Source organism: Chelon labrosus, assembly GCF_963514085.1.
Source record: "Chelon labrosus genome assembly, chromosome: 5".
NCBI classification, from domain to species: domain Eukaryota; kingdom Metazoa; phylum Chordata; class Actinopteri; order Mugiliformes; family Mugilidae; genus Chelon; species Chelon labrosus.
In genome coordinates this window covers 6914841-6941351 of record NC_140341.1, presented here as the reverse complement: position 1 = coordinate 6941351, position 26511 = coordinate 6914841, and the positions used below count along the sequence as shown (strand labels likewise).

The window sequence follows — 26511 nt, the reverse complement described above, 5'->3', positions numbered from 1 at the left end:
CGCTCGGTACAACCCTCGGAGCTGGCTGCTGCAGAGCTAGTGCAGGTAAACGCTAGCGTCCCACCTCTGTCGATGCGGCGGCCTTTGCAAGTGCTGAATCCAAAATAGATCAGTTTTAGTCAACCGGACGCCAACCCCACGGCCATGGCGGCTGAAGCCGACAAAGTAGAGCCCGCGGACAGCGAGCAAGACGAGGGAGAAGATGTGTACGAAGTGGAAAGGATCATAGACATGCGGGTGGAAGAGGTAAAGCTAGCTAACTGCTACATAGCCTCCTAGCTAGCTTAGCAAACATGGCTGGCATTTCTTTCACCCCACTCTCACGACGCATAGCCCACCCAGACGGTGAACACACATTTTATTAGAAACAAAACACCTCCACAGAGTGCATTTTAACTTCGTTTAGATGCATTTGAGTCCTCTTATGTCACTTTATCACATGCTATCAAGGGCTTTCAGTCGCGGCTCCTGCATAGCATCGTTTTCCAGCACAACTTCTCCCATGATGTCCGCTCGCCTCTCCCCTGCTGAGGCCAAGGACGGACGCGGTGCAGGCTTGCAAGTGTTTTACTTTACGGTTCCTCCGGTTCAGTAGCCAGATCAGATAATAACTGGCTAGCCTCGTTGTGCTTAAAGCAGACTGGTGTGATTTCCTAACGGTAAACATTAGCGTGCATTAGCTAACGTCTGCTAACAGATGCTAGCAATGTGGCGGTTGTATTTGTAAGTGTCCTAACTGACAGACCAGCCCGCTTTTAAACTGTGAACAAACAGAGAATTAATAAGCTTCTTCTTTTTATTGTAATGACGGTTAAAATGTTTGCGTAGTGACATTAATTAACCCAAACACTGGATCTTACTTATTTAATTATGACACTGTTGTGCTAAACAGAACAAAGAAGACAATTATTTGTCCACTTTCCATGTGGAATAATATATATTAGCATAATATGAATAACAGAAGCTACTATGGAGCGATAACTGAGTTAATTACCACTTATTTTAAACATTTATAGTGGTGTTATCACCTATTTAAACTGCACTCTTACCCTAACTCGTTTGCCACTTCATTAGGTACACTAGTGCAAACATTCTTATATAAACTGTCCTTCATTATATCTTGGCTTCATGAAGGTTATGATATATAGATAAGTATTTGTTTAAAATAACTGAGAGAGGCTGTGGTTTGTAGTACTATTGTGTTGTACCGACGCATGTTTCCAGTATTTAGTTTTTAGTGTCTAGGCTTGGCTAAATAACAGAGACACTCTTGTTTTGATTTCGACTCCTCCTCCTCCACTCATGTCCTCCAACATGATCATGTTTTCACTACTTGAGTGATGAGTACTTTGTGAGCGGGGCTGGGTTGCAGAGTGGTGTTTTGTTTGTTTTTTCCTTTGAGTTACAAAGGTTGCCTGTACTTGTTTACATCAGTTTAGATATTCTGTCTTTTCCCAGATTTTGAAATAATTCACTGGTTTACAAGAATAAGGAAAAAAAAAACAAATATTAAAGTCATTGCTAAACGCTAAAAACTGTTATTTTGCTTGGCCGGATTTATTTTGTGTGCTTTTGCATAAAATCACCTGTAAGGAAAATATTGCCGCGACAGCTTGGTAGAAAGGTGGAGCGATGTTTAACCTTATTCTTCTTTATTCAGTTGTTTTAGAAATGCAAAACTGCACAAAAATGCACAATCATATAAATATTATATTTCTGGGCATCTGTATTTATGTCTGTTTTGAAATCAGGGCTGTTAAAGTTAACATGTTGAAGATTTTACGCAAATTGCGACTGTAAATTGATAATATTCGGAAATATTTGTCATTATTTTCATAAAGCGAGTACATTTGTCCACTCCAATGTTTGATAAAAGTAAAAAATATCCCTCTAAGATTAAAACAAATCAAAAAAGTTCCATTAATTTCCTTTTAATTAACTAATTATGAGATTAACTGCAGTTAAATATCTATCCCTACTTTAAACTGATGTAAACAAATACAGTCCTATACTACCTGCATCATTTGTCTAAAAAAACAATAACCACCTAAAAAAGCCTTCAGTGCAAAATGTTTTTTATTTGAAATATAATTAACAGTGGATTTTAAACGTGACTTCATCAGGATACAAGTGGGCGCCTGCTATAATAGTCACAAGGTCAAGGAGATAACTGAGCTAATAATCCCCCTAGTGAGTTATTATTAACACCCTTTGCTTTATACTTGCTTTACGGCTGACCTTACATGGTAAAGTCTCTCTAGTCTGGACTAAAAAAAAAAAATGTACTGGAAAATGTAAACAGCGTGCAAGTAAAGCTGGATTTATAGTCCGTCTGAACTGCTTGTTGGATTTAAAAAAAACATCCTTCCTCTGCACCTTTCCGATGAAGGATGCTCCAGCTTTTATGCAATTATTTTTTTTTTCCTTTATGGATGCAACTCGATGCACCAGTATCCACATCTCCCTGGAGAGTCTGACTGGAAATGTGTGCCCTTATCTCAGTTTTTAAAGGATCTCTGCCTCTGAATTCCCCTTCTCTGTAATGGCCTGCCTTTTCCCTGCCTTCCCTTACTTTAAACATAGGAGCAATAGACTGGGCCTAAGTCTGGCCTGTTAGCAGCTGTCCAGGAAGATGCAGCCATTAAAAAGTATGTTTGTATGTTTGCGCGTTGTAAGGAAAGACCAGTCAGGATGCCACGAATACGTCTTAAACTATGTGAGAAGATAGAGACAATTTATTGTTACTTTTATTTAGGGATGCACCGAAAAGCAACAACCGCAGCAATTTTCGGTTTGCAGCCGAAAATTGCTGCGGTTGTTGCTTGCATCGTCACAACATACTGTTTCGGCCGCGTTGTTTCGGCGATAAATTTTCGGCCGAAATTGCATTTTCGGTTTTCAGACGACTTTTTTTTGGGACTTTTATCACCGAAACAACATGTGCAAGCAACAACTGCAGCAATTTTCAGCCGAAAGTGTCCCGAAAGTGCATTTTCGGTTTGCAGCTGAAAATTGCTGTGGTTGTTGCTTGCATTGTCACAACATACTCTTTCGGCGACGTTGTTTCGGCGATACATTTTCGGCCGGAATTGCATTTTCGGTTTTCGGCCAAATGTTTTTTTGGGACTTTTATCACCGAAACAACATGTGCAAGCAACAACCGCAGCAATTTTCGGCCGAAAAATGTCCCGAAAGTGCATTTACGGTTTGCAGCCGAAAATTTTCAGACGACTTTTTTTTTTGGGACTTTTATCACTGAAACATGTGCAAGCAACAACCGCAGCAATTTTCGGTTTGCTGCTGAAAATTGCTGTGGTTGTTGCTTGCATCGTCACAACATACTGTTTCGGCCGCGTTGTTTCGGCGATAAATTTTCAGCCGAAAATTGCATTTTCGGTTTTCGGCCGACTTTTTTTGGGACTTTTATCACCGAAACAACATGTGCAAGCAACAACCGCAGCAATTTTCGGCTGAAAAACGGCCCGAAAGTGCATTTGCGGTGTTCGACCAAAAATTTTCGGTGCATCCCTACTTTTAATTCCTGCAAAGTCGCATTTTCACTAGTTTGTATCCTCCTGTCTCCCTGTATTCTCATCTTTAAATCAATAAAAAGGGACACACACATTCTTTATCTGGATTGCCTTGACTCTGGGTCACGTAAACCCACGTTGCATGAAACATTTGCAGCTCATGATCAAACAAGCGTCCTTGTTTCACATGTTGTCCTCAGTAAAAAGCGGTACTGTTTTTTTTTTTTATATAACACTTAAAACGTTTCTAAATGTTCTTGGATTGTTCTCTAGATTGCATTCCTTCATTTTTAAAATTTTTGGCTGTCCTGAAATCAACTTGATTTTGATTTATTGGTGCTCCTTGAATAGATGTTGAAGCAATAAAAAACAAGTTCTGCTTTTCTGATCAGTTTCCCTGCACGTTTTTTCTCCGTTTCGACATTCAGATGTTTCCTCGGGTGCAGCTTTAAGTGTTTCTTGTTTTCCTGTAGATTCTGTTGAAATTGTTGTTTTCTGTCAGCCACAGTGTCAGGTCCACGTGGATTTAATGCCTGAACTCTACGTCTTCTCTCTGTTCTCAGGGTGAAGTGCTCTACAGAGTTCGCTGGAAGAATTACTGCTCTGACGATGACACTTGGGAACCGGAGGCCCATTTAGAGGACTGTCGTGAAGTCCTGTTGGCTTTCAAGAGATCGCAGGCTGAAGCGAAGGCCAAGAAGGAGGCAGAAGCCGCCAAGAAGAGTGTGGTAAGTTAGATTTACAGGTTACTACTAAAACTATAAATACTGTTAATTCACTGCAGCTTTTTTGTGTGACCTGCCTATATTTTGGATTGTTCTGTCTCTAACTATTAAGGTTGTAGTCATATATGTCTGGATGTACAGGATTTATAATGTGAGGTGGGAAGTATTTTTGGTATAAAGTGTGTATGAACTCTGACAGTTGATCATCAGCCTAAACTTGCTTGTCTTGTTCTTTTAGCCAAAAGTTCTGCCTACAAAGAGCGACGTGTTTGACGCGGACTCAGAGAGCGACAGCGACAAAGACCCCCCAACTGAGGCGCCCCTCAAGAAGAAGAAAAAAAAGAAGGTCCGGGAAGAAGAACCACCTCTGAAGGAGAAAAAGAAGAAGAAGAAAGAGAAACGCAAGGAGGAGTTCAGGCCCCTGCCGGCCCCAGAAACCGATGACGAAGACGAAGAAGAAAGGGTCCCAACGCCGCCCTCTCCTCCCAAGGAGAAAAAGACTGAAATAAAAAAGCGTGTGGTCGACTCCGAGGAGGAGGACGAGGAGCCCGTTCCCTCCAAAAAACACAAGAAGGAAAAGGGAAAAGAGGCGGGAAAGCACAAGAAAGAAAAGGTAGAGGAATGCAAGAAGAAGAAGACAAAGAAGGACCGGAAGATTGATTCCTCTGAAGATGAAGCCGCTGTTCCACTGGACGACGACATGAGCGAAGTCCAGTCAGAGTCCCAAATGGATGATTCAGCATCGACTGATACTGTGACAAAGTCGGTTGAAAAGACAGGTTTGGACGACAAGTCCAAGCAAAAGAAGGGCAAGTGGGAAGTAAAGCTGCAGGGCATTAAGGACCTTATTCATGACAAAAAGAACAAAAAGACAGATGCCGCACAGAAAGAAAGCGCCGCCCAGAAGGGGAAGAGTCATACCTCTAAAAGCAAGGAGGATGCTGCACCACAATCAGACTCCAGTGATAGCTCCACACTACATAAGAAATCAAAGAGCAAAGGGCAGGAGAGCACAACGGCAACGCCCAAAGTCCCACCTTCCTCCACATCCTCATCGTCGTCCTCATCCTCTGTCACAGCTGCTAGCACCCCTAAGGTTAAGGAGGAGGAGGCGCCGCCTAAAGAGGACGTACTGGGACAGAAGGACGCGTCAGGCTCAACTAACCTGTTTGAAAAGTTCTTGTTAAACTGCGAGGCCAAGGATCGAGCCCCCCGCAGGCCGCCAGCTCATCAAGCCGTCCCAGAGAAGAGCAGCGGCAAACCTACGAAGGTACAAGCCCTTAATTTCCTTCAGCATTTTTGTTTTGACCTGAATGAAACTACAAATGAATTGACTGTGTTGTTTTCTCCCATCGTTAGCCCATAGGGAAGCCTGAGAAAATGTCCAAGTCCGCCAAAGAGTCTCCAGCTCAGAAACAAGAATCCGAGAAGTCGGAGAGGACCAAGACATCAAATGGTAAGTATAAGTACTGATATTCTCAGTTGGAAAATGTACAAAATGATGTGAAACTGCTGAAAACTAAAGTCTAGGTGTGATTGCTCCTTTATCCTCTTTTGTGCATCACTCCAGTCGTAAAATTAGATGTCTGTATGTGGTGATGTTGCTCTGAAATAAGAGTGAGAGTTAAATCAGTTTTAAAAAGCACAAAACCAATTAAAAACCAGTGCAACCATAAAATGCTGACTGTGTCCCATTAATTATACCGTAATTTCCGGACTATAAGCTGCTACTTTTGTCACTTGCTTTGGAGCCTGCGGCTTATACAACGGTGCGTCTTATTTATGGATTCTTACAGCTAACGGTCACCAGGGGCGCGCTATCATGGAAGCGCAAGAGCGAGACAGACAGTTCGCGCCAGGTAACGAGAGCAAAACGAACCAAGTGAGCCCAAATGCAGTACGAGAGACAGAACGAGAGCAAGACAGTTTGCGCCAAGGAAGTGTTCATGCGCACGCCCTCATTATGGAAACCAAACGGAGAAGTGCGTATGATGCTGCTTTTAAGTTAAAGACGATCGATCTGGCTGTCAAAGAAGGAAATAGAGCTGCTGCACGTACCCTTGGCATCAGTGAATCAATGGTGAGACGTTGGAGACGGCAGCGCGAAGAACTGAGTCAATGCAAAAAGACAAAAAAATCCTTCAGAGGCCAGAAAAGCAGATGGCCGGAACTTGAAAACTTTCTTGAAGACTGGGTGAACACACAGAGAGCAGACGGCCGGGGTGTTTCCACCGTGCAGATCCGACTGAAAGCCAAAACAACCGCCAAAGAAATGAATATTGAAGATTTTACAGGTGGACCATCATGGTGTCTCAGATTTATGAGACGAAAAGGCCTGTCCATCAGGGCACGGACGACTCTGTGTCAGCAGCTCCCTTCAGACCACGAGGAGGAGAAGATAACAAACTTTCTCGAATTCACGCAAATAAAGATAGACGAATTCACCATCGGACCGGACGAGATCTCTCACATGGAGTGTAAACAAGAAAGTTGTGAATCGTCCATCACACTGGAAACAACTGGCCATGAGAGAACAGATTTCACTTGGGCTGCGCAGCATCTGGACTAAAGCTTGCACCAGTGGTGGTTTTTAAACGGATGACTATGCCAAATGAAAAATTCCCAAAAGACATCTCCGTAAAAGTCAACCAGAAAGGGTGGATGATGGAAAGCGTAATGAAGAAATGGCTGAATGAGTGCTATGGCAAGCGACCTCACCAAAAAAAAAGCATTGCTCGTTTTGGACAGCATGAGGGCCCATATAACAGAATCTGTGAAAGCAGCCATCAAGAGCACTAACTCAGTTCCATCTGTGATTCCTGGGGGCACAACGAAGCGTTTGCAGCCACTTGACGTCAGTGTGAATCGTGCTTTTAAAGTGGCGCTACGAGTTCAGTGGGAGGCTTGGATGACTAGTTGCGAGGAAATCATTCACCGAAACTGGTCGCATGCGAAGAGCAACTTTTGCTCAAGTCTGCCAGTGGATCCTGACGGCATGGAGAAGTGTGAAAACATCCACGATCACCAACGGGTTTCGAAAAGCTGGACTGCTGCGTGATGATGATGATGATGATGAAGAGGACGGCACAGCGGCTGACGAAGCCGTTCGGAGACTGTTCGATTCCGACGCTGACGAAGAGGAAGAGGGGTTCGTTGGTTTTGAGAGCGACGACAAAGGAGAGAGAGAGTGGCTGACGAGGCCATTTTGGACCTGTTCGTTTCCGACACTGAAGAAGAGGACTTTGTTGATTTTAGTACGCAGGAGGAAGACGATGACACGAGGATTAAGAACTGACTTTTCTGGTGTAGTAGGCTGGTTATTTTGATACAGTAAACGCCCGTGTTACTGCACCTTTACTGCTGTGTTGGCTGGCAAGCACTTTTAAAAACAAATTAAATTTAGCCATTTAACGTTATTGCCTCGTCAAGCGTTGTAAGCTTAGTTTTTTGTTGTACTACACTACTACGGTACTATGACTGCAGGAAGTGCGCTAGGAGTTGTATTATTTGTGCACTGCACGAATGCTGTTTGTAATGTCAAAGATGTGAAAGTTTGATCGATTGAAAGATTTATTGTGTTTCTCAAATGTAAATAAATGGGACGCTTTGCGTTTCCAAACAGTCATTTCTGTCCCGACAATCCCCTCCGTGGTAGAAGAAACCCTTATATACGGTAATTAAACATTAAAACACCAGCTTATACACGAATCCGGCGAAACTACCAGAAGTAAGCGGGCGCCATAAGTGAGCTGTTGCTGGGTAGCGTTGCGCCAGTGCCTACTATTGGTTTTATAATGTCGAGTGGGAAAACATGTTCCGTTGTAAATTGTTTCAATAGCACAATTCAATACAACTTTCCCATCCTTCCTCTGCAGAGTTATTTGTACAGTATGAGTGTTGTTAATGGTCTGTGAAAATTGGACAGGTCCTTTTAGAACTATGTGTTTATCATCTGGTAGAGTGTGCATTATTTGATCAACTCATCCGGAGCTCAGATAATTTTGACCCTCTATCAGTGACCTGTAGTTGGCATTTTGTTGATCATCGGATACCAGGCGAAGGAGAAAACACTCTTGAATACCTTTAAAACAACAGAAGGGGCAGTAGTAACATTACTGTTATGTCTCTTGTTAACGTTTGATTTGCTTGACTGTGACTCTCACTCTGAGAACCAACAACGCCACTGTCTAACATCATCAACCCAACAAGTCATACTGCCTGGCTGTAGCTGTCATCGAGGGTGCGTTATCACGGAGGTTTGTTTACATACCAGTAACAGCTCAGTAATGGCGTCGCCACAAGATGGCAGCCTACACAGAACGCTCGTCGGATTCGTCTATAGTCGGGTGCGGCTTATATATGGAACAACCTGTATTTTCCCCAAAATTTAGCTGGTGCGGCTTATATTCAGGTGCGCCTTATAGTCCGGAAATTACGGTAATCAACTTTAAAAATTTTAACTTTATTGTCCACAATGAACCCATCCCAAACTTGAGTACGATGTCTTGTCTGGTCCCCCCCACCAGCCTCCAGACCTGGCCAGAGTTACGGCTTCAGCCTGGACAGTGAGGAGAGGGACGAGGACGCTACAGGAAAGCAGAAGCCTGGAGATGATGCCAAGGAGCGGAGGGAGAAGTCAGAGGAGGTGCAGCGTCCCGGCTGGGAGAGGAGAACCCCGACTGATGACAAGAAGAGGAGGAGAGAGGACAGTGAGCCGAGACTCTTCATGGCATGCGATGACCCCCAGGACCCACCAGAGGGCACTGACAAATCTGGTATGTTTCTGGGCACTGAGCACATGCTGAATTATGATTTTAAGTTTAGCCAATCAGTCGGCTTATGATCCTCTCTGCTTTGTGTGTTGTGCAGACAAGGGACAAGCCACTTTAAGTCTAGGTATGGACCTCAACCTAGACTGGATGACTCTGGACGATTTCCAGAAACATCTGAATGGAGAGGATGAGATCTTGTCAGGTCCTCCCTTATCACCGAGTGAGTGTTTGATTTTGCACCTTCATTTTGGCTTATAGGACTAACTATTGCTGTTCATAAGCTGCAGTGAGCTGACCATCTAATGTTTAGCATCGCCCCAAGTGCAACACCATTTGCATGGCTATATAGACACGTTAACAAAGTTTCATAACATGTGAGCATATAATTGTGTACGTTTGCTGAACTTAATATGGCTCTACTTTGTTCCTGGCAGGTGAGTTACGAGATGCTGTGAAAAGTGGCGATTACATGGCTGTAAAATTGGCACTCAATTCCAAAGAGGACTACAATCTGGACCAAGAGGTATGTTCTGTTTGCTTCAAAGCGCCTTCAAATTTGTAAAACCGTTCACCCCCGACCATCTTATTTTTATCCCCTGAAAACCTTTGCCTTATTTTATTTTGTTTTCTATTTATTTTTAATTTAAATATAGCTCGAGGCATCCTGAGCCTAACTTTTCAAAACAAGAGCACATTCTAAAATTTTGCATCTTGCACCTTGGGTGGCCCCTAGTGTGTATGTGTGGGAGTGATTGCAGTCCAGTATGAAAAATATTGGAATTTTGTTTATTGCCAGTGTCCGTCATGCTAATAAGGACAAATACTGAAATTCATGAAATGACGTGAAAAATTTAATTAATTTTACAAATGGAGAGGTAAAATGCGTGGAAATACTTTGAAAACTTTTAACATAAACCTCGGTTGTCCAGAAATAGTTGTTGTACCTGTTCCAACAGAATCTTTACACTTCTTACAAATACATCAAGGTGGTATTTCTTAATATAAACCAGCCATTTTCAGTGTTAACAACAATCGTCTTGAGTGCATAAAATTTGGAATGTCTGTAAACGTTTCAGAATACCCTATAGGGATGCAAAATACAACAGCAAACGTTGAAATATCTCTATATAGCTACATGGCATAGCAGAGATGATCCCATCCCATCAAAGCTCTTAATAATTAACACATAAATCACTTACGGATGAGAAGAAAATTGTATTTTCCAAGCTTTGCATCAAGGAGTCAGTGTCTTCAAGATCTACATCCACAGACTTTACCATCTACTAATATTTCAACATCTCAAGATGTTTTCACAACTCAGAAACATCTTTGCTTCTGCAGCAAACCCAGGTAAGATCATGGTCTCAAATACTTCCATTTTTTTTTTTTAATGAAAACGAAAATGTGACGTTAATTAATGTTGTAACAAACAATGACATTTCTTCCTGATCTTTATTGTTATCATAAAAGATACTCCACTGAGTTTTATATTATTGTCTCACTCTGTTTTAAGAGGACTTTAAATACACTTTACTTACTAGCTGTTGTTGACAGTTTAAGTTGAGCTACCTTATTGTATAATTCATATTGCCATGACAATTAGTATATTATATCATTATAGTTCTCAGATAGGGTTTATCATTTAGCTTTTCTTATATCAGAATTATATGTGGTTATACATTGATAACTTGGTCCTAATTTAGTCCTTTCATCTTTTTTATATTCATGATTATGTTATGTGTACACATTAGAGACTGTCGTATCGTCTTTTATTTTAGTGAACAAGCCGGTGGGAGAAGACACTGAACAATTGAAGTACTTGGACAAGATGAACCATTTGAAGCAGGTACATATATGTATATGCTTTAAGAACACGTATCCTCCTCATCATCATTGCATAACATACCCAACCTGCATCATTCACCATTAACCATTGTTAATTCAGGATCATTTTCTTTTACCAAACATTTAAAGGCAAAAATCACATCTAGACTCTGTTAAACGTTTGACACAATGAGGGCATGTGATACGTTACCAGTTCATTCTGTTAAACACTAGTGCGCTATGTCCATTTTTATGACATCAAACGTATGCTTATTGGTTTTCATTGCAAGCTGTGAATGTAGGTCTAGTGTCTAGTGCATATCCTGTTCTCTCCATGGAGCATTTCATCCAACACCCCATGACAACATATACTCGGTTAGACATTTACAATGTCGACACACTGCTTGATCCAATAAAGCCATTAACTGTTCTTGAATGGGTCACATGTGGTTTTTGTACTGGAGATTTGAAGGGTGTCAGGGGTTTTTTGATACTGACGTTGGGCTAAAAAGTGATGTGTGGCCATCACATTGACTTTGGTTTGAATGGGCCTGAATCTTGGTGGGACATTGCCAAGGTGCTGATGTGTTTAAACTGCAAAGTGTCAAGGAAGGGAATACCAAAACAAAATATCACCCCCAGTTAACAACCAAAATTCAAAGCAAATTGTAGCTTTTGTTTTTTTCCCCCCACATTTATTTCTGTTAAGTTCATTCAAATTATTTATGGGGTCTGATTTGGCAATGAGTCTTACATATACTTGTTCTTTTACAGGCGTGTACTATGGGTGAGAAGAGGTCATATGAAGGAGAGAGGAACTTGATTGAAGAGAGAAGTTCGAGTGCTGCTCTTAGGTTGACTTCTAACATTGACAGTGCAAGAAATGAAGAGGGCACTCCAAAAGAAAAGGAGAATATCCCACAAGATTGTGATGATCCAAAAAATGGTGATAAAATGCCAAACTCCCCTGCCAGTACACAAACTGAGCAAGACGCAGTGAGGAAAAGGGAAAAAATCCAAAAAGGTGGGAACGACATATGTAAATCCAAAAACACAGATTTTGATTTCTCTGCCAAGCAAGAAAGTAATGGAAAGGAAGACAAGAAAGAAGAAGAGGAAGACAAGTTGTCAGATGACACGAACTGTGATTCATCAAGCAAATTGAGTTTGAACATTAATCATTCAGATCAAACCAGTGATGCAGTGGTGACAAAGGGCAATGACAAAATGAAACTGAAGGGCAAAGCTAGCAAACGCAGATTCCCCAAGGAAGCAAATAACTCGAGTGATGAGGAAGAGGATGTGGTGGCAGGAAATTCGGATGGCACAGATCACGTTCTGTCTGAGCCAGACACAAAAGACATGGTCAAAACACGATCACGACGGCGCAGAAAAACTATGGAGAAGAGACAACCAACACGTTCAAGTCTAAGGACCTGTAAGAAAGTGCTTCCAACGACGCCTAGTAAAACAGATGAAGAAAAGAAAGAGTCATGCAAAAAGCACTTCTGTTTATACTGCAAAATGGCTTTCACTCAGCTTGCAAAGCATTTGGAAAGGAAACACGCAGAGGAAACCGATGTTGCCCATGCAGTACACTTTCCCAAAGGTTCCAAAGTCAGACAGACGTTGCTTGACCAAATTCGCAATAAAGGAGATTATGAACATAATTGCCAAGTTCTCAAAAGCGGTGAGGGGGAAATTGTGACCAAGAAACAGGTTAAGAAACACACCATATCTGTCCGTGATTTCTTGCCTTGCCAGCACTGTTTTGCATTTTATCGCAAAACTGATTTGTGGAGGCATGAGCGATCATGTAAGGCCAGAAAGGGCGATCAGAAATCCTCTGAAAAAAATAAAAGGAACAGATGTGAGAGTGCTGCCTCCCAGCTGCTGCCAATGTCAGAGTTTTTAACTGGAGGCTGCAAGGAAATCATACACATAATGCATCAAGATGACATCTCTAAGCATATCAGAAATGACCCACTTATTTGTAAATATGGCAATGCGTTGTCGGCTAAGTATGACCATGACAAGTCTCAGTTTGCTTATATTGCACAGAAGATGAGGGAATTGGGTAGATTTGTGCTTGCCGTAAATGAGCTTGACAAGAGCATAAACTACTTGCATGAAATATGTCTACCATCCAAATTTGAATTAGCTGTCGAAGGGGTCAAAAAAGTTAGCGGGTTTGACCCCAGTTCTAGTAAGTTTAAAACCATTTCCCTTGTCTCAAAGATTGGCTACTCTTTGAAACGAGCTGCAGAGATAGCGTTTGGGGAAAGTCGCATGACAGAGGACAGTGAAACAGAAAGCGAAGTGAAAAAGTTCATACAGCTTCTTGATACAAAATGGAGCGAGTGTTTTTCTCGCAAAACACTAGCATTATCTCTGAAACAAGAAGTCAAGAAAGTGGAGGTAGACAAATCAACTGTGACGGAAGATTTGATGAAACTGCACAGGTTTATCACAAAGGAAGGAGATGAAGCCAGGAAGGAGCTGAAAGAAAGTCCTACTTTGTCAACGTGGAAAAAGCTCAGTGAAGCCACTTTAGCAGATGTGTGTCTGTTCAACAGAGGAAGAGTAGGCAATATTGGTCGACTGCTCTTGCAAACATACACTCACAAAAAGAGCAGGGGAACCTTTCTACCATCTGCAGATCAAGTAAGGAAAAGCACAAAACTGGAGTTGGACCTTGGTTCCAGTTTCACCAGGTTAGAACTAGAAGGTCAGTATGGAAGGAACATGCTGGTTCTGCTAACAGAAAGGATGGTTTCGTCTGTGGACTTGCTTGTTGAACATAGAGAACAAGCAGGTGTGGCAAAAACGAATCCATACCTTTTTGCAAGGACTGAAGGGCCATCGTTTATCAGAGGATTGGATTGTTTCCGAAGGGCTGCCATGGAATGTGGAGTTAAAAACCCAGAGGCGCTTCTGTCCTCATCGTTAAGAGAGCATATTGCCAGCTGTTGGCAACTAATGAGCCTCAGTGAACATGAAATGGATCAAGTGGCCAAGTTGCTGGGAAGGAGCAGCCAAGAGTGTTACAGGCTTTCAAAAGATGCATCCCAACTGGAGGAAGTGAGCAAACAACTACTAAAAATGGATCGAACACTGCCATCAAATCGGTCAAGCGCTGTAAGAGATGGTGAGTACCCTTTGGTGCTTTGTTCACTTATAGGTTATCTGATATTAAAGGTTGGATTGTCAATGCCTGTGCTCTACAAACATCTTACAAGAGTCCACGCAAAGTTTATTTAATTATTTTCTCAGCTTCAAAATGACTAGATGGTAATCTTTGAGGCCACCTGATTAAACAATCAAGACAATCAATATTTAAGTCTGAATAAAATCCATTATGTCATTTACTTTAAGTGGATAATAATCTCAATTGTCAACACTCCTGTCTTTTAGGACCTGTACAGAAGCCTGCTTTAAAGAGAAGACCTTGGAGTGAAAAGGAGCAGACTGCAGTGAAGCGTTACTTGAGTGACTTCATTACAAAGATGAAAGTTCCCGGCAAAAAGGAGTGCAATGCTTGCATAGCTGCTGAACCAGATCTTGGAGGAAGATCTTGGACAGATGTCAAAAACTATGTACACAACACACTACAGACAGTGCGTAGAAGAAGCAACCAACACAAATCGGAGGGGGATGTAAATGTTTCAAATCCAAAGAGTCCAAAAGCTGTAGAACAAACAACAAAGACAAATGTGGAAGACACAAGGGTTATGTGTAATATGACAACAGTGCATCCAGATCATCTGACAGAAAGTTCAAACTGTTTAATGACGTTGTCGCCACCACCAACCCACTTGAGAGACTCCTCACCGTTCGCCCAAGAGATGGCTTCAAGTTTTGCATCCTTATGTTCCACAAGTGCAAATATGGTTCATTCAAATCAACCACTGATTTCTACATTCACACCACTGAATGCTACTGATACTCAAGTGGTCCCTACGTTTACTCCCCACAACACTACAAATGCACTTATGCCTCCTCCATACTCATCCGAAAGCAATAGAATTCTTTCAATGTCTCCTTCTTATACACAGAATGCCACAAGTATGGCACCTCCTTCTGTTTATGCACCACACGACACTACAGTTTCACAAATGATTCCTTCTTTTACCCCCCTTACACCAAGTACCTCAATGGTTCCTACTTTCACACAGTTAAATACTCTCACTGCACCAATGGTCCCTTCATTCTCAACACTAAACGACAGAAGTAGACCAATCATTTCTTCATTCACAGCTCTGAACCATTCAGGTGCACCTGTTTACCCCACAAGTGCCCCTACAACTGCACAGGTTGTCCCAACAATCCATGGACCCAGTGTTCCTGACAGAGCACCAATGGGACAGGAAAGTGCACATATGTCTTCTGCAGGAACACATGTCAGTCCTGCTGTTAAGCCTCAAAAGAGGAACAAGAGGCTTTGGAGTGAGGAGGAACAGGCAGCAGTCAGGCGTCAGCTTGGAGACTTCTGTAAGCTTGTGAAAGTGCCAGGCAAAAAGGATTGTGATGCTTGTCTAGCTGCCGAACCTGCACTGAACAGCAGAACATGGAGGGAAGTAAAATATTTTGTACATAACTCAATTCAGTCACTGAAGAGAAGAGGTCATGTAGTAGCCTCCAAACCAAGTGGAGGACAAGAACCAGAGACACACAATTCAAACACTGAGTGGGATGGTCCTGTTTATCTGTCCCTGTAAATATTTGAATGGACATACAAGATGTTAAATGTGCTTGAGGGCTGTGGCTCTAACCTCAAATTGTATAGGGCTTAAAAATTCAGCAGATGTGAATTGTCGTAAAGTGTACTGTCAGTGAACCTTGGTCTCAGACACCCTGCGAATCTTGACACTTGCAAACAGCCCTGCCATTCTGCAAGTTACAGATCTTAAAAATATTCTGAAGTTCTCATCATTGGGTCAACTTGACCTAGCTCTTGGTTGCATGAATATACACTAAATTGGTGGAATTTAGGAGGTATGTACTGTAGCTTTGTCTCAGAAAATATATATATATATATACATATATATAAAACACTAGTTTGTCAGACCGTCACAGGTTTTCTCTAAGAAGTGCTCCAGTTAAGATGGATCAATTTTTTGCCAACCAGAGTTGGGTCATTGATTGTGGCAAGTAACCACACTCGTACTACACAATGTCAAACATAATAGCTGTGAAAACCCCATGAAACCAATGGCAAAATTGGTTGGGACTCCCCATCCACTACAAAACAGGGCATTCGCCACCCGTTTCTCTTGCAAAGATAGCCTCAGTGACTGTGCACTCGTAGAGGGATTTTTACTTTTCTTTACTTCAAAACGTACTTATACAGCTGTCTTTCTGCCTGTACTGTTTCCAGTAGCATTTTTATGTATTTTGATGACTGAAAAGAAATAGATACCAGCATATCTTTGCAGCAAATCCCTCCAACATGGTAGATGCGAGTTGTCTTGCTTTGCATCGTTCCCAAATGCCTAGCCCAGGTGTACTATATTCTTGCATTAGCCAGTAGCCTATGTTGTAGATAGCCTGCCGCAGTAATGCCATACTTCCTTGCTGATGTTAGAGAATTAGAAGCTTTGTGTATACCTCACTTAAATATAAAAACATATTTTTCTTTGAGGAATTTGATGATACTTGTCCGTTATTATCATTACTTGATTTATTTTTCTCCTGTATTAAGCTGCCTAAAGGGTTGGTCGTATTTTTGTATCACTATATTATACAGTGACTTTGTAGAAACATTTCAGTAGTATTGTATTTGATGTACTCTAATTTGGGTTAAATACACTGCGTTGATCTCATCTGTATTACTTTATTTTAAGCTTTTATTTAATGTATATTTGTGACGTTAACATCCGGTTGCCAAAATCAGATTGCCTTATTATTGTTTTTTAAATTTTTTAATTGCTTTTACTCATTTTCTTCCCTAAACAGAATTTATTCTAACATACAACGTAAAAGGCATGACCATCATAAAAATGTGTTTGTTGTGTGTTAACCAACTTTTTTTTTTTGAAAGAATCAAGTGCTTTGGATTTATAATCATGAAGTGGTTATAGATTGTTTCAGTCATGTACCGAACGTTGGATTTGTAGGTTTGTTTCTTATCGCTGTGGTCGATAGTGAGGATGATAGTAGCTAAACTGATATCATTTCTAGTATTATGACCTTCAACTAAATATTCAGTTAATTACCGAAGTCATTTTGTAATAAAAGGAAAGTATTGCAGCAGCAACTTCAACAGCACTTACGGATTATGTCTTAAAACATACAAACTTTGTTGAAGACTTAAAACTACAAGTTGAACACGGGTTCAACTTGCCAACAGCAGACTGTTGGTCCCAAGCTTTGCAAATGTCCTGACTGATTGTGGTCGTCCATTTCAGTTCAAGATTAGGTCACTGCAGTGTAACGTTTTATTACACTTACCGTTGAGCCACATGGAGTGTCGGTGATCTGTTGTTTGGTTGAGTGAGTTAAGTTTTGTCGTTTCTTTGAAAGCAAGATGAGAGGACATTTCTGGAATCTCATTGTACTGGTTGTTGTGTAATGACTGGATTAAATTCAGTTATTGCAACAGACGATAGAGGCTTTTGTGTTTTCCCCAGTAGCAGCTGTAGTGAACCTGTGTGAGTAACCAGCGTTCACCCTTTCATACCAAAGCCATTAGTGTCGGACGTTCATAAACCCTTGATTTAAGAGTGTTCCAGGTCAGATGACTCATTTCTATCAATGGCAAACAGACTTTCCCTGTGGTGTTATTTACTTATTAAAGGGATATATCAGTGTTGCAGCATTTACAGTAGTTACACATAAAGTTGTATTAGGTAAATGAATCTAAAGAAGGTCAAATGTATGGTTATTCAGACACTACCTTTGCAGTTTGGTGTTGCAAATCCCCCCACTGCGTAGTAGGTCAATTTTTATTCCCCATTGCTGTTGTATAAGCACATGTTATTCTTCATCCCATTATGTTGCCTTCAGTTAGTGCTTCCTGTAGAGTATTGTAAGGAACTTATAACTTCTGCTTGCACAATAAAATGCTTCTTGGCTTAAAACTTGGACGATTTTGTTATGATAAAGATATGTACTTGTTTTACCAATGTTGAATCTTTTGCCTTTTTTGTGATTCCCAAGACAAAATGTTGGTTTACAATGGATCCATCCATAGACGATGGTTTATTTTATATGCAACTGTTTACTTTAAACAATTGTGATTGATACTTAGTGGCTCGTGTTGGAGTTGAAGCTAATAAATATTCAACTTCAGTTACTTTTACTGTCTTTAGTGCTAGTCCGGTCGCTAGGAGATGTGGACGAAGAAATGCGTTTCGGACCAATCGAGCGAGTTTTCGCGTTCTGCGTCGCCACTAAAGGTTGTTACGTTTTAGAAGATGCGCCAAAAAAATAGATTATAAATATATTTATATATAAATATATAAATATAATTTAAATATTATTTGATCCAAACATCGGCATACCAAGAAGCATACAGTGGCAATGCTACCATGTTGATGCTTAGCAGGAGATCTTTGTCATGTTTACCACCTTACTTCAATATATTGGCATGGTAACGTTGTCTAAATGGCAATAAACATAAAGTACAATCTCAGTAATTTAGTTGGTAGAATTTCTTCTTGAGAGAAAGTGTGAAAATTTTATGCTAGTCCAACCAGTAATAGCTGTGGCGTTCAATAAAAGATGATTCCAAAAATCTAGCACACAGCAAAGATGGCAAAGCACATCATCTACCAGCACAAATACTGGTACAACGCTTGGTGCTGAAGTTGTAAATCTTTCACTGAATAACTTATGGTGCTTCTCGAGGCCAAGGGTTGTGATGATGCAACTATAAATTGATAATCCATAGCAGTTCAGTGAGAAGCCCTTTTAACGTCTTAGCCTTATTTCTCTGTCCATTTGTCTGCAGGACGTCAGCGGTATGTCCCTGAGCATGCTGGCAGCGGCGGGAGGACAGGACGACATCCTCAGGTTGCTGATAAAGAAGGGGGTGAAGGTGAATGGACGGCAGAAGAACGGGACAACGGCCCTGATGCACGCTGCCGAAAAGGTACGGAGAGACCGATTCTGTATGTTACATATTATTTCAGATTCCAAGTAAGAATTCAGATTTAGAAAACTTAATTTGTTCCCGGAGGACAATTTAAGGCACAGTGAGCAGCTTAACGTGCAAGTACAGACATTTTAAGGAGCAAAAAAACAGAAATAGAACAAGATACAAAGTATATACAAGTTACCATGCAATAAATGTTATAACTATCCAAAATGTCCATGGAGAATGTAAACAGGCTACATAAGTAAAGTGACTAAAGTGCAAATGAAAATAGTCTTTGCATACAAATCCAAATATGCCACTGTGCAGTGTACTGTATGCTCATACCTATTTTTATCTGTAATGTGTCATAGTAATAAAGATGAGGCAGCTTCTACATTAAATACACTTTATATCATTTTCTAATCTATCAAAACAAGAATCAAGCAACAAATACTGAAGTTTCATATTAATCTCAGATAAGTAGACCATAGTCTCATATCTGCAGACTTTCTGATTTGAGAAAAACGGAATCAATACAAGGTGATTTTTTTTTATTTCAGTTTCATTCAAAATCATACATACAAAATAATTTTCAACATATCTGCTGCTTTTTCAAGTTTTTCTATACAGTGCAGTGCTTATAGGGACATGTGTCATACGAAAAAGAAAAATATCAAATTAATAATATAGATCAGATTCATACTGTATGGATCCCTCACTGTAACTATATACCCATGGCAGGGCTCCACCTTCTAGTGAATATATCTTTTTGGAGTCTAAAGGAGTAGGTTATTTGTTCTGTTTGATATATTTCCTGTATTTTTTCAGTGCACATATTATATGTTGGAGAGTCAGGCTTCAGCCACCATACTGTAATGCATTTAATTGCTAATACAAGGTGATTTTGTTCCTAAAAATGTTTTATATGGAGTAGAACAAAAGACATACTTAACTACAGCATTTATCTGATGGTCTGTTCTATACAATAAGTCAGAGGTCTTCAATAGGGGGAGGTACTGCAGGGTGGTCGGGAAAGTTTTGGTTGATTAGACTTTTTTTTTTTTTTTTTTTTTATATTACCCCTGCAATTTTTTCCATAAATTTAAATGTCTTTAAATGCACATATACATAAGTAGGGGGTCCCTGCTCTCGCCCAATGACGGCTGGGATAGGCTCCAGCCGCCTCGTCACCGTTCACAGGACAAGCGGTTACAGAAGATGAATGAATAAATGGAAAAAGAAGTCCAAAGTTTTGGGATCATTGCTTTATCGCACCTTCATATTCTCTTCTAGTATCGCAAACAATACCAGGTTTTTGGAGGTACATGTACAGTAGACTGAAGTACAGATACTCACTAGTTGCGTATTTTCTCAAACCTTTATTTTTTTTCTATTTCTGTCCTTTCTCAGAACTTCTTGACAACTGTTGCCATCTTGCTGGAGGCGGGCTCCTACGTCAATGCTCAGACGCTGGGAGGAGAGACGGCTCTGATGAGGGTAACACTGCATCTCATACACAGACATCAGATCTGTCTTTGTCTACAGCAGACATGTGTTAAACTTAAAGTTCTGGTTTCACCGAAGAAGTTTGTGAGGACAACTTGCATGCAGAAATTGTAGAATAGTGCACTTGGAAACTGGATTTTGTAATGTTTTCCCAAACTGCTGAACTTAATTTAATATTGACATGTTAATTTTGGTCATAATGTTATTAATTAACTGTTAATCACTGAGTGCTTACACCAGTTAATGTCAGAAATGTCCCTTTTTTCACTGAGACTAATGGTTTGTGTGAATTATCCTGCATCTGCACATCATCTGAAAATGATTTAAATGTTTGAAGGATAAAAAAGAAATGACAAGATGAACCCTTGATGAAAAAGGATCTGTACACATGTGAGTAAATGTTTTTTTGTCCTTGCATTTAGGCGTGCAAAAGAGGAAACGCTGACGTAGTGCGCCTCCTGCTGGAGTACGGAGCCGACTGCAACATCTTGTCCAAACACAAGAACACAGCTATGCACTTCGCCAAGCTCAGCAACAACCTGATGGTGTGCGACCTCATCAAGGACCACATCAGCATGTGAGTGCTAACCACATCTTTCCAGCTGCATCACGAATCCAGATCCATAAACACCAGGTGCAACAGTTTAACTTCCTGTCCATCTCTCAGGTTGTCCAGCGTAGCCGAGGACACCATCCGTGCATACTTTGAGTCTCGCCTGGTGCTGCTGGATCCCGTCTTCCCTCTCGCCTGCCACAGGCTTTGTGAGGGACCAGACTTCTCCCTGGAGTTTGCCTTCAAGGCACAGCCACAACCAGAGGGTAAAACACACATTTTAAGTTGGTACATCATCAGTTTGACCTCAAAGAATGTGGTCAAATTCAACATGTACCACCTCCAAGTGTAGTTTGAGCAGTCAGTCAGATCTCAAATGCATCCTCAGTGCATCTTGGGTCTGTTCACACCAGGACTTAAAGCTGCTGTCTTCTTGCTGGATCACCCAATAAAATATTCTCCTAAACTTTTCTGCTGTCGGTCTTTTAGCATCTCTGTGCTACCGACGCAGAGCCAGCTGAAGAGAAAGGAGAGTCGGTCCACACCCAAGCTTCCCTCGTGTCTAATTTTTCACGTGGAATCCAAATAAACTGTCTCTAACGTTTCACCTCCAACGCTGCCTCTTGTCTTTCTCCACTATTTCAGGTTCGGGGATCCTCCTCTTCATCTTCCACGCCAACTTCCTGAGTGAGATCACGGCCCGGCTGTGCGGACCGTGCAGCGTTCACGCCGTGGTGCTCAACGACAAGTTCCAGCTGCCCATTTTCCTGGTCAGTTTAAGTTCAGTCACACAAAACATGGTTAAAAACTAAATTTAGCAGAACAAATAGAAATCTAGTTTGGCAGATTTGATAACAGCTGTTCGTACTGGCTATATCTTCTGCAGTAGCTATATTTAGCCATGATTATTGGGGTTTAAATGTATTTTAGTTTATTAAATCTTGTTTCTAAGTGGCAATACACTCATGTTTCCTAACTTTTCTTTTTATCTTGAAACGTTCAGGACAGTCACTTCATCTACTCCTTCAGCCCGATTCCAGGCATCAACAAACTCTTCATCCGGCTAGCAGATGCTCCAACAGCTAAGGTGACACACGTGGGGTCTTTAAACATCTATTAAAGCCTCCTTTGCTCATCAGGCCATCATTCAGTCCAACTAAAGGCTGTTTTCAGGATTGAGAAATTTAATTTTGGCCATTTAACGGGAGAATAAAAGACCATTCAGTCTGTGTGTTTATAGAGACAGTTGTGTGATAATGGTAATATCAGGATGGTGAAAGGAAAACTCTAAATAAGCCAGCTGGGAGATAAAAACGGTAATGACTAATGAATGGACTGGAGACATGTTATGTAAGGAGTGAGCAGATGGGCAGTGGAGAAGTGAGTAAAGCTGCAGCTATTGCTTCAGGTTTTCTGATTTTTCTTTTTTTTATTATTATTATTGTTAAACATTTAAATGTACCCAGCATGAATCTAAGCTGACCGCAGCTGCCTTGTTAAGACTTAACAATGTGACTCCATCAGAGAGCACAGTCTCCTCATTCATCTCATTATGACCACAGCCAATGTTCCCTCCAATTTTTCATGTGTCTGGGCACACACAAGAACACCCTGAGTACACTCTGGACCACTGTGAGCAACATCAGATGTGCAGACTGTGGCCACACACCAGTATCACACCTGTCCTAAACCCGAGATCATAGCAAGTTACGTGGTTTATTAAAAGAATCAAATTACAGCAGTAATTTCCGTTAGTTTTAATATAAGTGATTTGTCCCACTTAACCCGAAAAAGACAAAAATTCTTGTTGTTCATGAGCTGAGTAGTATGTTATATGTCTGTGTGACACATCCTGTGGTCGTGGAAAAGATGTTAGTCTGTTTGAGAAGGGTCAAATCATTGGCATGCATCAAGCAGAGAAAACATCTAAGGAGATTGTAGAAACTACTAAAACTGGGTTAAGAACTGTCCAACGTGTTATTAAAAACTGGAAGGATAGTGGAGAACCATCAGGGTAAGAAGAGAGGCAGATGAAGTGATGCACCCATCATGCCTAGTGTCTACTGTACAAGCCTGTGGGGGCAGCGCTATGATCTGGGGTTGCTGCAGTTGCTCAGGTCTAGGTTCAGCAACATTATGTTGCCCAAAGAATGAGGTCAGCTGACTACCTGAATATACTGAATGACCAGGTTATTCCATCAATGGATCATATTCCAAGATGACAATGCCAGGATTCATGGGGCTCAGATTGTGAAAGAGTGGTTCAGGGAGCATGAGACATCATTTTCACACATGGATTGGCCACCACAGAGTCCAGACCTTAACCCCGTTGAGAATCTTTGGGATGTGCTGGAGAAGGCTTTGTGCAGTGGTCAGACTCTCCCATCATCAATACAAGATCTTGGTGAGAAATTAATGCAACACTGGATGGAAATACATCTGGTGACATTGGAGAAGCTTATTGAAACAATGTCACAGAGAATGAGTGCTGTAATCAAAGCTTAAGAAGGTGCAACGAAATAATAAGAGTATGTGACCTTTTTTATGGCCAGGCAGTGTATATAATTACAGTTTTTATTAGCATTACTACTACCCATAAATTATCCAGTAGTAACTGACTTAAATTTCACCTTATTGTTTCTCACTTCTCCAATGGTTGCACACTTTGTCCAGGTTGATTGCCCCGTCTGCTTCTTGTTTTGACTTCATCAGCTAGTCCAAATGTGCCGCTCCAAGATGATTTCTAGATGCTGTTTTGATTTGATTCATTAAACTAAAGCCTCTTTCACATTCCTTTTTTACTTCGGCTTGGTGAGTGGATGTGCCACTGGCCGTTCGTTTCGCCATAATAAGGGGTTAGTGCCATTTGTGTCCCTTAACGCCGCCGCACTGTCACCTAGCTAACCTGCAAAACACTGGCTCTGCGGCAGTTTACAGTTCAGGTTGGATTTTATTTTATGCACAGCACAGAGAACGCACGAGCAGCAAGCGTGCAGCTTAGAGGAAACGCAGCATTTGCTCAGTCCTGCTAAACGTTTTTTAAATTTTTAAATTTTTGGCATCCAGGGATACACGTGTGTTCAGTTTCTGGTGATTGTCCAAGTGACTGTTCTATCAGTGGCAATTAGTTGGATGAGTGGTGGACGTCAGGTTGTTTTAGATGTACCATGACCTGGATGACTGAGAATCATCACAGACATACTCCTAGTAGATGACTTTCTCTGGAACATCATCAGTCGTCATCTTCAGTCTGTTTCTTTGCATCAGAAATGCAGTAAAAAGTCAAATTAATGTTTTATCGTTTAATTCTGCAGAGGAGGCTAAAACATTTAAACTGTTTTTGCAATAAATGTCAAATGCTGCTTCTTTAAAAATGTTCTTACAGTTTTGTTTTTTCTCCTCAGGTCAAGCTCCTCATCTGTGCATACAGAGTCCAGCTACAGTGACGCCTCCCCTGAATCACGTGTCAAAGGTCGCACAACACCAGTAAACACACTACTGCACTTACAGATTCTGAGCAGCCGCCTGAAATACTCCGCCAGACTCGTCATCTTCTAAGAGAGGAACAATTTGTTGGATCTTTGTGAAGTTAAAAGCCCTAAAGCTCGGCGATGACGTCCGACTCCAGACCAGACCTCGCCACCGCGCCGGCCTACGTACGCGGCGCTAGTTTGAGGAGCTTTCACGGTGGAGCAGTCCGTCCTTCGTCGGCGATGCCGTCACTACGCAGCTTCTGGATGAAAGAAAGGAGGGAATGAAACCCCCTTCCCGTGTTGTGCCTTTATCTGAGCTCCACCTTCCGTCAGGGTGGACGTGTTAGATGAGTGTGTTAGTTGTCAGCCTAGCGTTTGTGTCGTGTTGAATTATCCATCACGTCTTTTTCTTTCTGTTTTAGACATTTCTCTTGGACCAAGGCGACGCTTTCCCACTCACGTTGCTTTTGGTAAAACTCTCTAACGGTTTTATTTGAGTGTGTTAGCTCGTGTGTCGGTGCTTCCCTCCCCCACCCCAGTCGAACCTCTTGAACTATTCTCCTGAAGCTTAATCTAAAACGTCGGCGGACTAATCGTGCATCTCCACGGCTCTGTCGCTTTAGAGAAGAGGAGACTTCAAACGCTGTTACCGAGACACCACATATATGTGTGTGTGTGTGTTTGTGTGCATCATCTCTACTATTTACTAACCGTTTGCCTGGTTTTCCACTTGTTAATACACCGGTGTGAAGTTACGTGTTTTAATGAATGAAGAAGAAGAAGTACCTTTTGCCTTTTGTGCACAGATTTGCTTGTTTATATTTCCTGGTCTGTACATATTCACATATTAAATATAAAATTTATACATATATACAGTCCTTGAATGTAATGAGAATGTGTTCTGTTGCTCCTGTGCCACCGTATGAGTGGGTTAACTTATTTAGTTTGTACAGTATAAAAGCTCTGGTGTTGCTTTCCAAGGGCTAACGCGTCTCAGACTGCCCCCGCTACAGTTGGAAGTTTTTACGTCTTCGTAGTCGACAATCTTTTTAAAATCAGCATCTTAGTCGTGATACCGGAGGAGACCCTCTACACACAGACGTTTGATCTGCCCCAGCTCGGGCCAGCAATACTACATCTACGTCTCCTTCCTGCCTTAATATCACGTTCACATCAGTCTGTTTAATATTTGTTTTTTTTTTTCTTTTCTCATTTATGTCAAAGTTAAACGAGTGGAAATAAAAGGAGGATATTCTACAGTTAATGTAAATCTGACTCTGGTTCATGATGTTAATCCACAGAAGTCCACAGTTTGATTTCAGTTTTCTGATCCCGCCCCCGGTGCTGAGGTTTTAGCAAGCAGAGCCAAAATGGACGCCTGTATTCACCGCTGCTGTGGCATGGAAAATATATTTGGCTTCTGTTTTTCTTCAGATGGCTTTCTTGTACCAAACCTTGTTAACATTCAGTGATTCATGCAGCAGCCTATTATCGGAGTTGGAAACTTTTTTTGCTTCTTCTTGTTTCTCTGACCAGATTCTTGTCACTAAATAATTTAATTATAGATCTGCTTACCTCTTACTTAGCTGCTTTTGAAGTTTTAAACCAGCAATCTCATACAGCCTTAATGTCAAGCTGACAATCTGTAATAAGACTTTTGGAATTTGGCTCAGTGGTTGAAAACTGGACGTTTAATTTGATTAAAAGCTGCAGCCGAAGCAATCGTGGGGGAAATGGTTGTGCTTTTGGAGATGGACGTAATCAGAGTAGCTCTAGGTTTAGTGACTCCTGGGATTAGTGTGCTGAAAAGTGTCTGACTTTAAACATAAAACTTGTATGTCCAGAATTTGCTAGTTTGAGGATTTCTATCCCTGTACCAATCACAGAATATCTGAAAAGACGACTCTAGACTGGAGGATATATTTATAATCCAAAATAAAGAAAAGGCTTCATTATTGAACACATTGGTAGCAAATTTCAAGAGCTAATTGATATTCAGTGCATGTAAATGGAAAGAACAAGACACACCGATCAGCCAGAACATTAAAACC

The 26511-nt window shown here is 41.2% G+C and overlaps 1 protein-coding gene across 2 annotated transcripts; it reads left to right on the top strand.

The window, feature by feature from the left end:
• mphosph8 (M-phase phosphoprotein 8) lies at nucleotides 1-25338 on the top strand. Of its 2 annotated transcripts, XM_084544296.1 has the most exons (14): nucleotides 1-246; nucleotides 4094-4258; nucleotides 4494-5525; nucleotides 5615-5711; nucleotides 8782-9030; nucleotides 9125-9247; nucleotides 9462-9550; nucleotides 18803-18943; nucleotides 20339-20425; nucleotides 20857-21011; nucleotides 21102-21253; nucleotides 21633-21757; nucleotides 21991-22074; nucleotides 24392-25338. In XM_084544296.1, exons 1-14 carry the CDS (start codon nucleotides 145-147, stop codon nucleotides 24431-24433), a joined length of 2643 nt encoding a protein of 880 aa, XP_084400422.1. In that variant the 5' UTR covers nucleotides 1-144; the 3' UTR covers nucleotides 24434-25338. The 2 variants fall into 2 exon arrangements, with proteins under 2 accessions (XP_084400422.1, XP_084400421.1); XM_084544295.1 differs by lacking the exons at nucleotides 18803-18943; nucleotides 20339-20425; nucleotides 20857-21011; ... (2 more) ...; nucleotides 21991-22074; nucleotides 24392-25338 and adding exons at nucleotides 11626-13999; nucleotides 14266-18706.
• Nucleotides 25339-26511: the final 1173 nt, after the last annotated feature.

Bases quoted from the DNA above. Each gene is read 5' to 3' on its own strand.
- mphosph8 (XM_084544295.1), top strand. From the start codon at position 145: ATGGCGGCTGAAGCCGACAAAGTAGAGCCCGCGGACAGCGAGCAAGAC. The intron at 247-4,093 runs GTAAAGCTAGCT...CTCTGTTCTCAG, and splicing joins TAGACATGCGGGTGGAAGAG to GGTGAAGTGCTCTACAGAGT. The intron at 4,259-4,493 runs GTAAGTTAGATT...TTGTTCTTTTAG, and splicing joins AAGCCGCCAAGAAGAGTGTG to CCAAAAGTTCTGCCTACAAA.